This window comes from Oryctolagus cuniculus, chromosome X (genome assembly GCF_051225735.1).
Source record: "Oryctolagus cuniculus isolate XC-2025 breed Fujian yellow rabbit chromosome X, ASM5122573v1, whole genome shotgun sequence".
In the NCBI taxonomy this organism is placed as follows: domain Eukaryota; kingdom Metazoa; phylum Chordata; class Mammalia; order Lagomorpha; family Leporidae; genus Oryctolagus; species Oryctolagus cuniculus.
Genome location: NC_142888.1, coordinates 106,700,972 through 106,716,658, shown reverse-complemented (window position 1 = coordinate 106,716,658; position 15,687 = coordinate 106,700,972). Strand labels below are relative to the sequence as shown.

The following is a 15,687-nucleotide window of genomic DNA, read 5'->3' as shown; positions in this document are numbered from 1 at the left end:
GTTACAGTGAGAGGGAGAAACAGAGAGAAAGGTCTTCCGTCCATTGGCTCGCTCCCCAAATGGCTGCAACAGCTGGAGCTGTGCCAATCTGAAGCCAGGATCCAGGTGCTTCTTCCTGGTCTCCCACGTGGGTATAGGGGCCCAAGCACTTGGGCCATCTTCCACTGCCCTCCCAGGCCACAGCAGAGAGCTGGATTGGAAGAGGCACTGGCCCCTGTCTTTGGTCTTAATCAGAATAGTTTAGCTGCTGAAGCATGTGGAGTTAATACTGATTCCCACATCACAGCATATCCAACCTCAGGCTTCTGAAAAGAACTCTTACTCAGAATAGGTAAATATGTCTAGCAAGTTTTCCATATGTAGAACATAGAATGTTTCTAACTTCCAAATAGCTCGAGCTGTGAAATTTGGTGTGAATATCAGGTGTTTAGAATACAGAATTCTTTTTCCCATAGAAGCAATGTGATAAAGCAGTTTCAGGTTTTAGATGTCTATGTTTCTAGCCTATTTAACCTAACCACTGAAATACTGTGTTTTGGCAGAAGTAGGAAAGAAATACTACAATACCAACAAATATACCAAAGATTAGCACTGAGTGGGAACACTTTTGCTTTATCTAGAGTGCTAATGCTTGAATAAATCCAAGTTTGGAGAATATGTACTTTTTTCTTTGGGGAAACTGAAAGGATCTTCTGATAACTCCTGGGGACTTTAGACGTTTCCCTTGATAGCAGCATGCCATTATGATTACTCTTAAAATTTAGCACTTAAGCTGAGGGCATTTGGAAGCTTAGGAGAAAAACAGGAGAGAGAAATTTTAGCAGCAGAGGTTAAATGACAAGAGTGTGAAAGCTTGGGTGCAGAGGGATTTTTCACAAGTTTTGTCAGAAGATATGAAGAGAAATGCAACAAATGCAACAGAGGCCCACATGTTGGGATGGTGCGGCCATGGCGTTCTTCGACAAGAAGCACCGGAGACAAGTTTCAGAGAACATGTCCGTTTATTAACAATCAAGCACAAGCTTTTTTTTTAACATTTTTTTTATTTAGTAAATATAAATTTCCAAAGTACAGTTTATGGATTACAATGGCTCCCCCCCCCATAATTTCCCTCCCACTCGCACCCCTCCCATCTCCTGCTCCCTCTCCCATTCCATTCACATCATGATTCATTTTCATTTATCTTTATATACAGAAGATCGATTCAGTATATATTAAGTAAAGATTTCATCAGTTTGCACCCACACAGAAACACAAAGTGTAAAATACTGTTTCAGTACTAGTTATAGCATTACTTCACATTGGACAACACATTAAGGAGAGAGATCCCACATGAGAAGTAAGTATACAGTGACTCCTGTTGTTGATTTAACAATTTGACACTCTTGTTTATGGCGTCAGTAATCTCCCTAGGCTCTAGTCATGAGTTGCCAAGGCTATGGAAGGCTTTTGGGTTCGCCGACTTCGATCTTATTCCAACAGGGTCATAGTCAAAGTGGAAGTTCTCTCCTCCCTTCAGAGAAAGGTACCTCCTTCTTTAACGGCCCCTTTCTTTTCACTGGGATCTCACTCGCAGAGATCTTTCATTTAGGTCTTCTTTTTTTTTTCCCCAGAGTGTCTTGGCTTTCCATATCTAAAATACTATCGTGGGCTCTTCAGCCATATCCAAATGCCTTAAGGGCTGATTCTGAGGCCAGAGTGCTGTTTAGGACATCTGCCATTCCTTGAATCTGCTGTGTATCCTGCTTCCCATGATGGATCGTTCTCTCCCTTTTTGATTCCATCAGTTAGTATTCGCAGACACTAGTCTTGTTTGTGTGATCCCTTTGACTCTTAAACCTATCAGTGTGATCAATTGTGAACTGAAATTGATCACTTGGACTAGTGAGATGGCATTGGTGCATGCCACCTTGATGGGATTGTATTGGAATCTCCTGCTTTTAATAGGCAGGCAGAGAGGGCATAGCTAGTTCAGGGCAACACTAATTCTGTAGGATAAAACTGATAGTGGTGCCGCTAGCTATCCTTCTCCAATCAGCTTGAAGGTCACGTAGCCTAGTAGCCTTCTTGGTGGTCCTTATGGGTCTGGGCCACACCCAGGAGCCATTTACATGACTGACAATTACAAGGTCCTTCAACTGGAATCGGGGGTGGGGTGAATGTACCTGGGGTTCCTGCCACCTGCCAGCAGTCAGGGCAGATGGTCCTTCCTGGGAGGCATAGTGTGCCATGCCTTCTTAACCTCCTGCGTGGTCTAGCCAGGCAGTCTCCCAGCCAGGCACAGAATGACCCACAATGTTGTAAGAAGAAAAAGTGAATCAGAAAGATATGTCAGATGTTCCCTTAAATTGGACACAGGGTCAGGTGCCAGGAGTAGCTCAAGACTGTTTAATTGCTGTTGACCACACCAGAAGATGAGGAGATTGGAATGGGTTCATGTAGTTGTGCAGTACGAGAAAAAATGTGTAGTTGACTGTTCATGAGTGTGCAGTTTCTTATAAAGTAGACGTTTAAATATGTGTTGCATGAATAAGTTGGTGAATGAAGAGCTGAACATGGATGCTTACGAAAATCAGAATGCTGACATACTTTTCTTGATAGTCTCTAAAAAGAAAAAATTGAGAATGCAGATTATGTCATTAAAAGGCCTTTCACTGAAGTCATAAGATGTGACGTATTAATGCAGCCAGATTATTCAGCTCATCTATAAAATTTGGTTGGGTGACTTGAGAATTTGAGTATTCTGTCTGTATACAATTAAAATCCCAATGAAAGTGCTTTTTTTGGAAGAGAAAAGCATATTCAAGTTGACTTTAAAAACAAAATAGAGGTAATAAGAAATATTGTAATATTGATGAGTGATTCCAAAAGCAAGTAACAGTTTCAGTAGAGATGGTCACTTCATGGGAAAAATTTTGTTATGTTGATAGTAGTTTTGTTTTGTTTTTGCTTGCTAGGAAACTGTTCTTTGTTTATATACTGCCCTCTTCTGTTTCATTTTATGTATTTGATCTCTTCTATATCACATTTGAGTAAAAAGCCTAGCTTAAATCAATATCTGTAGTATCCTCTGAAATCTTAGTTATTTGAGATGAGTAAAGAATCCATATATCATGAAATGAAAATTTCTAACTTAAAACCTTGCTGACATATTATTTTTAAATAAAAAGATAGTTTTAAATAATTGAACATATTATATATGCAGATGAATCTGAATCTTAATTTTAAAAAATGTAAGTTCACTATGTCTTTTCCTAGTTCTTATTTGATAATTCCCTAGACTCATTGGCCTAAATGATAGCATTTTAAAGTGATAACTGTTTTTCAGCTGTGTTTTGGGAACGTTGCAATGAATTACAGGATATTGAGAAAATTATGGCTCAGATTGAACGCGGAGAAGCAAGAATCCAACGAAGGATCAGTATCAAGAAAGCCTTGGATGCTAAAGTACTATATTTTATATCAAATGATCATTGTATTATTTTAATTGATGTGGTAATTAGCTATGACTTATTTCTGCACATTCAGTTAAAAGCACTATTTTGTTGAAATACACAGATTGCAAGATACAAGGCTCCATTTCATCAGTTGCGTATTCAGTATGGAACCAGTAAAGGAAAGAACTATACTGAAGAAGAAGATAGATTCTTGATTTGTATGTTACACAAGATGGGCTTTGATAGAGAAAATGTGTATGAAGAATTAAGACAGTGTGTACGGAATGCTCCCCAGTTTAGATTTGACTGGTTTATCAAGTCTAGAACTGCCATGGTAGGTACTGCTTTCTTATTTCCTCCGACATTTTGTTTTGAAAAAATTTCAAACACAATATATCCTTCACCTACATTCTCCAGTTGTTAACATTTTATCACATTAGCATGTACATTTACTCTTTCTCCACATATATATATATATGTGTGTGTGTATACACACACAGCATCTATATATACTGTAGATCTGCATTTTGTATTCAGAAATAGGTAAATATTTATATTCTATATTCAGAAATATGTATTACATTTGTAAATACACATATCTATACTTCTGAACCATTTGAAAATAAGTTTCAGGAAACATGAGTGCTCACCTCCAAATGCTTCAGCATGCGTCAGCTAAGAATAAAGCTCTTTTCCTGCTTCACCACAGCCCCACCTGAAAATGTTAACATTGATTCACCAGTGTCATCTGGACATTACATGTACATTGTACAGTCCATGTACAAACTCTTCCAGGTGTCACCTCAGTCCATTTTGTGTTGCAATAACAGAATACCCAAGACTGGATAATTTATAAAGAATAGAGGTTTGTTTTGGCTTTTGGTTCTGGAGGTTGGGAAGTGATCCCGTGGCTACATCTGGTCAGCTTCTGGCAAAGACCTTGTGCTACGTTGTAACTTGGTGGGGAAGCAGGCACACATGAGAGGGACAAAATCTTGAGAGGCAGCCTCAAGAACAGCCCACTCTTCTTTTAAAATTTTATTTATTTATTTATTTGAAAGGCAGCATGACAGAAAAAGAGAGTTATATCTTCTATCCACTGGTTCACTCCTCAAGCGGCCACAACAGCCAGGGACAGCTGAAGCCAGGAGCCAGGAACTCCATTCTGGTCTCCCACATGGGTGGCAGGGCCTTAAGCACTTGAACAGCTCCCTGCTGCATTAACGGGGCTCTGGATGGGAAGCAGAGTAGCCAAAGCTTGAACTGGCACTCTGATGTGGGATGCAGGTGTCCCAGGTAGTGGCTTAACTCACTGTGCCACATGCTGGCCCCAGCAACCCACTCTTGAGGTAACTAACCCACTCCCTTGAAACCTAACCTACTCCAGTGAGGAAATACTAATCTATTTATGAGCTTGGAGCCCTCATGATCCAAATATCTCCTATTAGGATCCACTTCTTAACATTGCTCCATGAGGAATTAAGGTTCCAACATATAGGGCTGTCACTGTGGTACAACTTAGTTAAGGTGCCACCTTGACGCAGGCCAGTTTGGGTCCCAGGTGCTCCACTTCAGATCCAGCCCTCTGCTAATGTTCCTGGGACCCATGCCACCTATGTGACCCTGATGGAGTTCCAGGTTCCTGGCTTTGGCCTGGGCTAGCCCTAGCCATTGTGGCCATCTTGGGAGTGAACCAGTGGTTGGAGGATTTCTCTCCCTCTCTCTCCCTCCCTCTCCCTCCCTCTCCCTCCCTCTCCCTCCCTCTCTTTCCCTCTCTCTCCCTCTCTCTCCCTCCCTCTGCCTCTGTCTCCCTCCCTCTCCCTCCCTCTCCCTCTCTTCTCCCTCCCTCCCTGTTTCTCTCCCCCCTCCCTCTCTCTCCCTCCCTCCCTGTTTCTCCCTTCCTCCCTGTCTCTCTCTCTCTCTCCCTCTCTCTCTTTGCCTCTCTCTCCCTCCCTCTCCCTCCCTCTCCCTCTCTTCTCCCTCCCTCCCTGTTTCTCTCCCCTCCCTCTCTCTCCCTCCCTCCCTGTTTCTCTCTCCCTTCCTGTCTCTCTCTCTCTCTCTTTGCCTCTCTCTCCCTCCCTCTCCCTCTCTCTCTCCCTCTCCCTCCCTCTCCCTCCTTCTCCTCCCCTCTCCTCCCCTCCATCTCCCCCCTCCCTCCCTCTCCCTCTCTCTCCCTCTCTCCCTCTCCCCCTCTCCCTCTCCCTCCCTCTCCCTCCCTCTCCCTCTCTCTCCCTCTCTCTCCCTCTCTCCCTCTCCCTCCCTCTCCCTCTCTTCTCCCTCCCTCCCTGTTTCTCTCCCCCTCCCTCTCTCTCCCTCCCTCCCTGTCTCTCTCTCTTTGCCTCTCTCTCCCTCCCTCTCCCTCTCTCTCTCCCTCTCCCTCCCTCTCCCTCTCTCTCCCCCTCTCCCTCTCCCTCCCTCTCCCTCTCTCTCCCTCTCCCCCTCTCCCTCTCCCTCCCTCTCCCTCCCTCTCCCTCTCTTCTCCCTCCCTCCCTGTTTCTCTCCCCCCTCCCTCTCTCTCCCTCCCTCCCTGTTTCTCCCTCCCTCCCTGTCTCTCTCTCTCCCTCTCTCTCTTTGCCTCTCTCTCCCTCCCTCTCCCTCTCTCTCTCTCCCTCTCCCTCCCTCTCCCTCCTTCTCCCCCCCTCTCCTCCCCTCCATCTCCCCCCATCCCTCCCTCTCCTTCCCTCTCCCTCTCTCTCCCTCTCTCCCCCTCTCTCCCTCTCTCTCTCTCCCTCTCTCTCTCTCCCTCTCCCTTCCTCCCTCTCCCTCCCTCTCCATCTCTTCTCCCTCCCTCCCTGTTTCTCTCCCCCCTCCCTCTCTCTCCCTCCCTCCCTGTCTCTCTCTCCCTCTCTCCATGTGAAATAAATAGATCTTTTTAAAAAAGTTCCAACACATGAACTTTTTGGGGACACATTCAAACTGTAGCATCCAGAGTGATTTTTATATCTTTTTAAAAATAATTTTCTATGCTTTTTAACTTATTTGCATTTTTTATTTGAAAGGCAGAGAGATTAAGAGAGAGAGAGAGAGAGAGAGAGACAGACAGACAGACATACAGACAGGGAGAGATCTTCCATTTGCTAGTTCATTCTCCAAATGCTGGCAATAGCCAGGGCTGGGTGAGGTTGAAGCTAAGACAATGAATTCCACCTGGGTCTCCCAGGAGGGACCCCGAAGTGCTTAAGCCATCATCTGTTGCCTCCCAGGGTGCATATTAGTAGGAAACTGGATTGAAAGCAGAGCAGCCAGAGCTTGAACCAGGTACTCTGATATAGGATGCAAGTCAAACAGTGAAACAGTGACTTAACTCCTTGTGCCAAACAGCTGCCCCTGGTTGTTTTTTGTTGTTGTTGTTGTTGTTGTTAAACTTATCCAACTAGGGTCACACATTGCGTTTGGATGTTGGATCTTTTGGTCTCTTTTAATCCACAACTTTTTATTTTTCACGACAAGGACTTTTTAAAGGTGTCCAGGCTAGTTGTCTTATAGAATGTTTTGTATTGTTTGCTCATTGTTTGACTTGGGTTCAGCCTTTTTGGCAATAATGCTGCAGAAGTGATTATGCTTTGTATTGTATCACAGCAGGAGGCATATCAGCTTATCTCACTTTTGATGATGCTAAGTTTGTTCACTTGATTAATATGGTGATTCCCCAAACTCTGCAATTTAAAGGTACATTTTCCCTTTTGTAATTAAGCAATAGGTACTTGAGACTATGATAATAATTTAAGGATTTATTTTTAATAAAAAATTATTGGCTAAGTTGAGTATAAGAATTGTGTTAATTATTATAAGCATAATAATTAAGTAGAAGAGATACTTTATTTTTGCTTACACAATTTCCTCCATTACTTTCTAATATAAATTGTGTTCCTGTTAAATTCTAGCGTTACTTAACAGTTGCATTCATGATGGTATTGAAATTCATGCAACACATTTTTAATGTTGGCAGTGTTAGTATTTTGTCAGCCAGGGTAATTAAGACAAAAACAGATTTATACGGTTTGAAAATGAAAAGCAACCAGAAGCTAACCATCCAAATGGTGATTTTGTGACTCGTCATAAAATATATTGCTTAGTTGTGATCCTATCATAAATATTTCCTTTTCTAAAAGTTCCTTGGCAGTGTGAAACAATGCTTAATATCTTAACACAAATTTAGAGGATGCGTGAATTATATTGTTAGAATGTGCCCCATCAAATCTGTGACATAATTTTGGTAGAGCTAGCAAATACTTTAGATCTAGATTGAGCCAGGATACAGAAGGAACTAGAGCAATTGGAATGATGGATAAGTTGACTCTCAAAACACGATATTTACTAAGGATACATGTAAAATGCAATATGTATACAAAAGACTATGAAGAGGTATATGCATTTGCAATATACAGTAGAAAGAATTGAGAAAAGAACAAAAAATAGGTAAGAATCTGTAGTATGAAGAACTGAGGTTAAAGTTTATTGACAGGGTTCTTTGGATCATCGAACTAGATTATGGAAGAACAATGTAGACTAGCTTTTCTATTAGCCTTTGAAAACAAGATTCTTTTTGGACTGTCTGGCAACTTTGGTAGTGAGTTAGTTGGCCTTCTAAGGTACCTTTTAGCTCAGTGCATCTGTGACCATGTTTAGCAAAGATCCCCTTCCAAAAGCCATGCAATTAAAATTTGTAGTCATTTGGAGTTTTATACATGTAATGATATAACTTAGAGTAGCGCCAACAGCTTGTAAAAGACAAATGCCTACCTGAATTTGTTGGTGAATAATGGTTTAGGACATACATGCCTTTTTCTGCGATGGAACATTTATTGATTTTTTTTGGTTTCAGTGATATTTTATTAATTTTTTAGATTGCCAACTTAGTGCTGTTTTCAATTTCTGGAATCAAAGAACCAAAGCAGGAAGGAAAGTCAAGCAAAATCTTACACTATTTGTTAACATGAACACGACTGTATAACTACATAACTTTCTCATTTCATTTTCCAAGGAAAAAAAATCTGGTATGCTATTAACAGCCACTAGGTGTCTCTGGACTCCGTTGTAAAGAATATTTTTCCTCCATCGTCTTTTTATAAAACCTGTGTGCTCTTTCTTTGCCAAAAGATTCAAATCTCTGGTGTATTTTTTTCCAAAAAGCAGATATTAACTATATAAGTGATCACAAAATGAAATCTTTATTTTGTCTGTTAAAAATCAAAATACCTTTGTCCTTGATTACCTTCTAGAAGGTAGACTTTCTGATTCTAACGAATATTTTAAAACATACAATAGTTTAAGTGTTTCTATTGAAAGTTATTTTAATTTTCCATCATATTTCTCTTCTAGTTAGTGACTAATTTTTGATTATATTTCTGGATTTAGAGCATAAGTAATGTAGTTTAAAATATGTATACATTTGGACCATCTTTATGGAATATATCATAATACCAGTAATTATGGAATTATAGAAATAAACTACTCATATTTTAGATGATTTCTTACCCTCTCATTTTTAATAATTATCCCTGTCTGGTGAATCATATTTATAATCTAGGAAGAGAAACTGTCCTTCTTGAAAGGGGCTGTTGTGATTCTGGAAAAAAAGCAATTTGTTTCATTGAAAAATCTCATCTTAGAAATACAGAGTATATAATTGATTCCTTATTGTGTTATTGTGTTTGAATTAAAATCTTACAATTAAGTTAGCTTACTAGAGAAGTTATCTTTAAAAAACCTTAATCTTGCTTGAAGATAACTTTTCTTTCTCAGAGACACCAGTAAATAATGTAAAACACTTCTTAGAAAAAAGTAGAAATCTTACCAGTTATATTTTATTCAGAGATCTCAAAGTACTGAATTCTTGGCTTCTGACATAACTAGCAGACATAAAGTGCTTCAAGACACAAATCTCCACTTCTAAATATGCCTCACTTTGAAAGCCTTCAGCGAAAGGCTGAAGATGTCTTTGAGGCTTGTCTCCATTTAAAAGTGCTGCCTATACAAAAGAGAAAATGAACTTCAGTTCCATTTCTCTGTGCTAAAAAGACTGTGATTTCTTTCTCTGAGAACTTGTGTGGTCTCTAAGTATGTAATCAGCTTCTATTGAACTACATAAACAAGGAGGAAGGATGTGATCAATTCACATTTTTTAAACTTCAGAGCACATAAATCTCGCTACCATTTTATTTCTTAGAAAAATATCTTAAAATGGAGTATGTCTTAGGATATTCAAGAACTCTCAGAATTGAAGGGATCTTTACCAGTGGCCATAAGAGGAAATGATAATACTCTGTATAGTGGCAATTCCTTTATCAATGTTACTTCATTAAGCTTTGGGCCATTGCTTTTAGGGAGTGGATGTCAGGGTGCTATCTCTGTTCCTTTAGCAGTAGTCTAATGTGACTGGCAGATTGGAGAAGAATGTGAAAGGCCCTGTATCTAACACGTTAGTAAGTTTGCTGCAGAGGACGTGTGGAAAAACTACCCAAAGTTTAATCAGAATTCCTTGAACCTCCTTAGCATTAAGTACTTAAAGTAAGAAAAGCAGAAGTTAATTTTCTGAAATAATATTTCTTAATATAATCATGTTTCTTTTGCAGGGTTGCTTTGCCTTGATTTTAGTTAAAAGATAATCTTAACCTTTTACCCTCTGGGGAGCTTTTTTCTTTTCTCTTATAGCCAGCTCTATAAGTTCTGTGTGCAGTGCCTTTGGCCAGGTAGGTTGCTGTTGAATCTGAGTTACTAGTTAGTCATTACAATTACCCTGTCTTTTATAGTAGGTTAAATGAATTTTTCTGATAGCATCTCAGAAAGGAATCACATGCTGCTATATACAATGTAATAAAAATTTCATATTATTATGGTTTGTTTTCAGACTACAACTTCATTATTAATGAAATATTCCTTATTTAAAAGTAGGAAAACGAAGTTCCCTATTAGAATTGGAGAAAAAATATTTTTAGAAAATACTGTTGTATCTTTTTATGGACTTATTCCCTTTTTATCAGTTTATCAGTGAATAGTAAATGTTAATTAGGTTTTGGTTCTGCACAGTATATTTTATAAATTATCTGTCCAGTCAGAAAAGAATTTTCTGTAGAGTTACTTCAGAAAAGTGAAAGGCAAACTCAAAGCTTCCCATCTTGTTTCATAGTCCCAAGAGCACTTTTGTTTATTGCTTAATGAAGGATAGTCTAGAAAACGTCATAGAAAAGGGCCACCTGTGAATTTTCATTTTATTTCTGTTCGTACTTACTTGTGATAATCAGAAATAGTAATATTTTAGAGTATTACATTCTTTTTTATTTTCTATTTTTTTATTTGACAGGTAGAGTTATAGACAGTGAGAGAGAAAGAGAGAGAGAGAGAGAGAGAAAGGTCTTCCTTCCATTGGTTCGCTCCCCACATGGTCACTACAGCCGGTGCTGGGACGATCCGAAGCCAGGAGCCAAGTGCTTCTCCTGGGCTCTCATGCGGGTGCAGGGCCCAAGCACTTGGGCCATCCTCTACTGCCCTCCCGGGCCACAGCAGAGAGCTGGACTGGAAGAGGAGCAACTGGGACTAGAACCCAGTGCCCATATGGGATGGGATGCCGGCACCGCAGGCGGAAGATTAACCAAGTGAGCCACGGCGCCGGCCCCAGAGTATTACATTCTTTTAAAAATTATTTATTTTCATTGTATTTCAAAGGCAGGTGACGTGGGGAAAGAGAGAAAGGTAGATCTCTTCCATATACTAGTTTAGTCCCCAAATGGCCACAACAGCCAGGGCTGGGCCAGGCTAAAGCAGGATCCCATTTGGTAACAAGGACTCAAGCACTTGAGCCATCGTTTTGTTGCCTCCCTGGGGTTTACATTAGTAGGAAGCTGGATCAGAAATGGAGGAGCTAGGACTTGAACCAAGCACTCTCACGTCAGATACTGATACTCCAAGTGGCATTTCAACCACTGTGCTAAAGAACTGCCCCAGTGATTACATTCTTAATGAAATATGAGAACTATGAATAACACATTATTGCTAAATAGGTAAACTGTGAAATGTATTGGTAGATTCTTGACTCTAGAATTAAAATATCAAAACCCAATTATGAGCCGGCGCCACGGCTCAATAAGCTAATCCTCCACCTTGCGGCGCCGGCACACCGGGTTCTAGTCCCAGTCAGGGCACAGGATTCTGTCCCGGTTGCCCCTCTTCCAGGCCAGCTCTCTGCTGTGGCCAGGGAGTGCAGTGGAGGATGACCCAAGTCCTTGGGCCCTGCACCCCATGGGAGACCAGGATAAGTACCTGGCTCCTGCCATTGGATCAGCGTGGTGCGCTGGCCGTAGCGCCCCAGCCGCGGCAGCCATTGGAGGGTGAACCAACGGCAAAGGAAGACCTTTCTCTCTGTCTCTCTATCTCACTGTCCACTCTGCCTGTCAAAAAAAAAAATTATATTTATTCTTATAGGGACCTGTTACTTCCTTATACACTCGAAAGACTAGTGAGTCCCTTTTCTGTCTCAATTTTGAACAAGTCCTATAACAGGTATGTGCAGAGGAGGTAGTGCTTATGTGCCTGGAGGGTTAGGTCAGAGGCATAGCGTGCACGGAAGAGATTGTTTTTGGAACAAGTCTTGAAATGTAAGAAGGTGTCACGAGAGACATGCCTAGTTGTAGAAACAAATGCAAAGATAGAAACAAGGGGAATGTATTCAGAAATAGCAAGTAGGTGGGCATGGTAGGGGATGAGTAGGGAGGTACTGGAGGTTGCTGATAGCCAAATTGCGAAGGGTCCTGCCTACTGTGCTGAAGGCTTAGATGTGAATCATTAGTCTCTAGGAAGTGGGGAGTCATTGAAAGATTTTCACAGGTAGTCATGATCAGATTGACATTTTAAAAATACTATTTTTGGTGCAAGTGGGTAATGTCTCCCTCAGGTACCAACTAGATTGAGAACTCTCAAGTTTATATCTTTGTGTTTTCTTTATTTCTCAATCGTTTTTGTCTTCCCTTGGCTAATGTGCAACCATCTGCCCCAGAGTGCTTTTTTCTTACTGCTCTCTCACCCTGAAAGTAAATCAATTGGTTATATTTAAAGAAACCAGCTTAGCACTTTAGCCAGAGTAGTTATTCAGTGAACAAATGACCATGGAACTTCTGTACTTTGACTTTATTTCTATCCTGTAGACTCCTGAAGTTGGACCAGATTTGGATAGAATTTAAGGAAGTGAACAAATGTGTTGGAGTTCATTCCTTTTAATCTATCTTTTTTCTAATGATAGACTTTCTTTGGCTGTCATGGCTGCAGCTTTTATTTATTGCTCACTTTGAATATCCAGTTGTAAATTTCATGTGCTTTATTATGCAGCTGTAGTGTTTGATTTAGGACCCTGAACTGTTATAACAATGTGAAATACAATCAATGCACTTACAGGAATCCATTTTAGGTGCTTACATGTGTGCGTTGTCTTGTGCAGAGGTGACCTAATCTTTTATAAATACCAGTGCTTGAGTGATAGCAGTCATGTAGAAGTATCATACCATTTGATACTGGCTTGAGAACTGTGGCATATATTCAACTTGAACTTTAACTCACATTTAACTGCCATTATACTTGGGTCCTGAGATTCTGGCATAGACTGCCATTGCTGTTTGGTAGTGAGCTGGAGATTCAGAAGTTACTAGGAACCTGTTGAAGAAAATTTTGATCTTACAAAACTTTACCAGAGGCATAAACGTGGAGTGCACCCCCCCCCCGGCTCTTTTAGCTACTTTTGACATCCCACCATAATAGGCACAGACCTTCTGTCATTCAGCCTTAGGTAGACTTAGTGTCTAGGATTTTAGTACATAGGAAATGTAATGTGGAACCACTTTCATCTCTCTCAATAAGTCTCTTCAAGTCTAGTGATGCTTTCTGTGCCTTTTGAATTGATGCTTTGAAGCTGAGTGAGTATTGGAGCAAAGGATATTTTTGAACTTGGTACCCGGGATGATTGATGCTCACCACACATTAAGGGGCAGTGCCACTCACTGCAAATATTACATCACTTATAAGAGGTAGGGATACACATCCTGGTATTCAAAAATTAAAACGTGAGTGATCACTTTGAATAGAATCATAAGCAGTTACAAAGGTGTGGAAAAACCAGGGCAGCCCAGTTTTGTTTAAAGTGAATCTCAATTCTATAGTTTAAATCTCAAACTGTGGTCCACCACCTGTTTTTGTGTGATCAGCAAGTCAAGAATGAGTTTTACATTTTTTAAAAAGATTTATGTACTTGAAAGGCAGAGTTACAGAGAGAGAGAGAGAGAGAGAGAGAGCGGTCTTCCATCCGCTGGCTCACTCTCCAAATGGCAGCAACAGATGGAGCTGGGACGTTCTGAAGCCAGGAGCCGGGAACTTCTTCCATGCCTCCCACACAGGTGCAGGGGCCCAAGGACTTGGGCCATCTTCTACTGCTTTCCCAGGCCATAGCAGAGAGCCGGATCAGAAGTAGAGCAGCTGGGACGTGAACCGGCACCCACTGGGATGCTGGTGCTGCAGGTGGATGCTTAAGTTACTATGCCACAGTGCTGGTCCCATGAGTTTTACATTTTTAAGTGGTGGGAAAAGAGCCAAAAGAAGGACGCTATTTTGTGACATGAAAATTATCCAAAATTCAAGTGTGAATGTCCGTAAGTAAGGTTTTATTGGAACACAGCCACACATCCAATTACTTATTATCTATGGCTGTTTGCATGCTACAGTGGCAGAGCTGAGTAGTTGTGACAGAGCTTGTTTGGTCTGCAAAGGCAAAACATATTTACTATCTTTACTGGAAAACATGTGCTGACTACTGGTTTAAAAGAATGCATAGGGCCAGCGCCGCGGCTCACTAGGCTAATCCTCCACCTAGCGGCGCCGGCACACCGGGTTCTAGTCCCGGTTGGGGCGCTGGATTCTGTCCCGGTTGCCCCTCTTCCAGGCCAGCCCTCTGCTGTGGCCAAGGAGTGCAGTGGAGGATGGCCCAGGTGCTTGGGCCCTGCACCCCATGGGAGACCAGGAAAAGCACCTGGCTCCTGGCTCCTGCCATCGGATCAGCGCGGTGCGCTGGCCGCAGCGCGCCGGCCGTGGCGGCCATTGGAGGGTGAACCAACGGCAAAGGAAGACCTTTCTCTCTCTCTCTCTCTCTCACTGTCCACTCTGCCTGTCAAAAAAAAAAAAAAAAGAATGCATAGGAAAAGTGGAAAGAAAGAAAACACAGCCCAGGGTATGTAAGAGGGGTCTTCTAAAAGTTCATGGAAACTGTTTTATGAAAAAATTATACATGGTTTAAAGGAGGTTTTTTTTTTTTTTACACCAAAATGAACTTACCTTTTAATTCTATTTTCCCAAGACTTTTGGAAGTACCTTTGTGTTAGTGTTAATGTAGTCCTTTACAAGGAGTATTGGATGAATAATGCGGAAAGGAAGAAGATATTTATCCTAGAAGAGGGATGTTTAGAGATTTAAGATGATTGTGACGGACACATAGGAGCTGCCTTGAAGCGTTTGGAGGATCATCATACAGAAGAGGAAATCAGCTTGTTCTCCATGACTACAAAACTTTGACCTAGATCCAGTTGTTGGAAACCATAAGGCAACTAATTGTAGCCTTGCGTGAAAGAACTGTTTTAGCTTGCCCAAAGGTAGAGTAGCCAAGTAGCCTTGGGAGATAATGCATACTCAGTTGCTGGAAGAATTCAGACAGGCTGGGCAACTAGTTAGCCAGAGATTCAAGTATCACCTTGAATGATTTTAGAAGTCCTTTTGAATCCTGAGAGCCTATGATTTTATGAATTTCTACCAGGGAGAGTCCGTTGTAAGGGAAGGTTTCTGAGTACAAGCATACACCTTTGATTATATCACTCATCCTGCTAAAAAATCATCAGTGGGGATCCTTTGGTTGGCAGAATTAAGTAAAAATCCTTAGTTCTTTGTTCTTAGCTTGTAGATTCTTAGTACTTTGATTCTAGCTTAGCTTTATCCATCACTCTAACCCAAGTAGCATTTCCAAAATTGCCTTCTACCAACCTGCCCAGGATATGCAATTAGATGACATACAAAAGACTTCTGTATTCAAATAGATTTGAGATCTGCTGACACTGAAAGTTGTCTTTGACTCTTTGAATCTGTGTTCGAATGCTGAAAGTTCTTTGCCTTGCCATGAAGAAATTTGTTTCACTTTTTAAAGATCTAATATTACCCACACATTTGAACACAGAACACTTTTTTCTTTTGCCACAGCTATTAACACTACAGACCAGCTGCTCAT

The 15,687-nt window shown here is 41.1% G+C and overlaps 1 protein-coding gene across 9 annotated transcripts in view; it reads left to right on the top strand.

Moving 5' to 3' along the window:
• The window catches only part of SMARCA1 (SNF2 related chromatin remodeling ATPase 1), a 100,827-nt gene that overhangs the window by 79,034 nt on the left and 6,106 nt on the right, over positions 1–15,687 (top strand). For all 9 annotated transcript variants that reach the window (XM_017349732.4, XM_070066460.2, XM_070066459.2 and 6 more), the window contains 2 exons: positions 3,329–3,447; positions 3,559–3,771. In XM_017349732.4, coding sequence (XP_017205221.1) covers positions 3,329–3,447; positions 3,559–3,771 — 332 coding nt within the window. The remainder of the gene's footprint in view (positions 1–3,328; positions 3,448–3,558; positions 3,772–15,687) is intronic.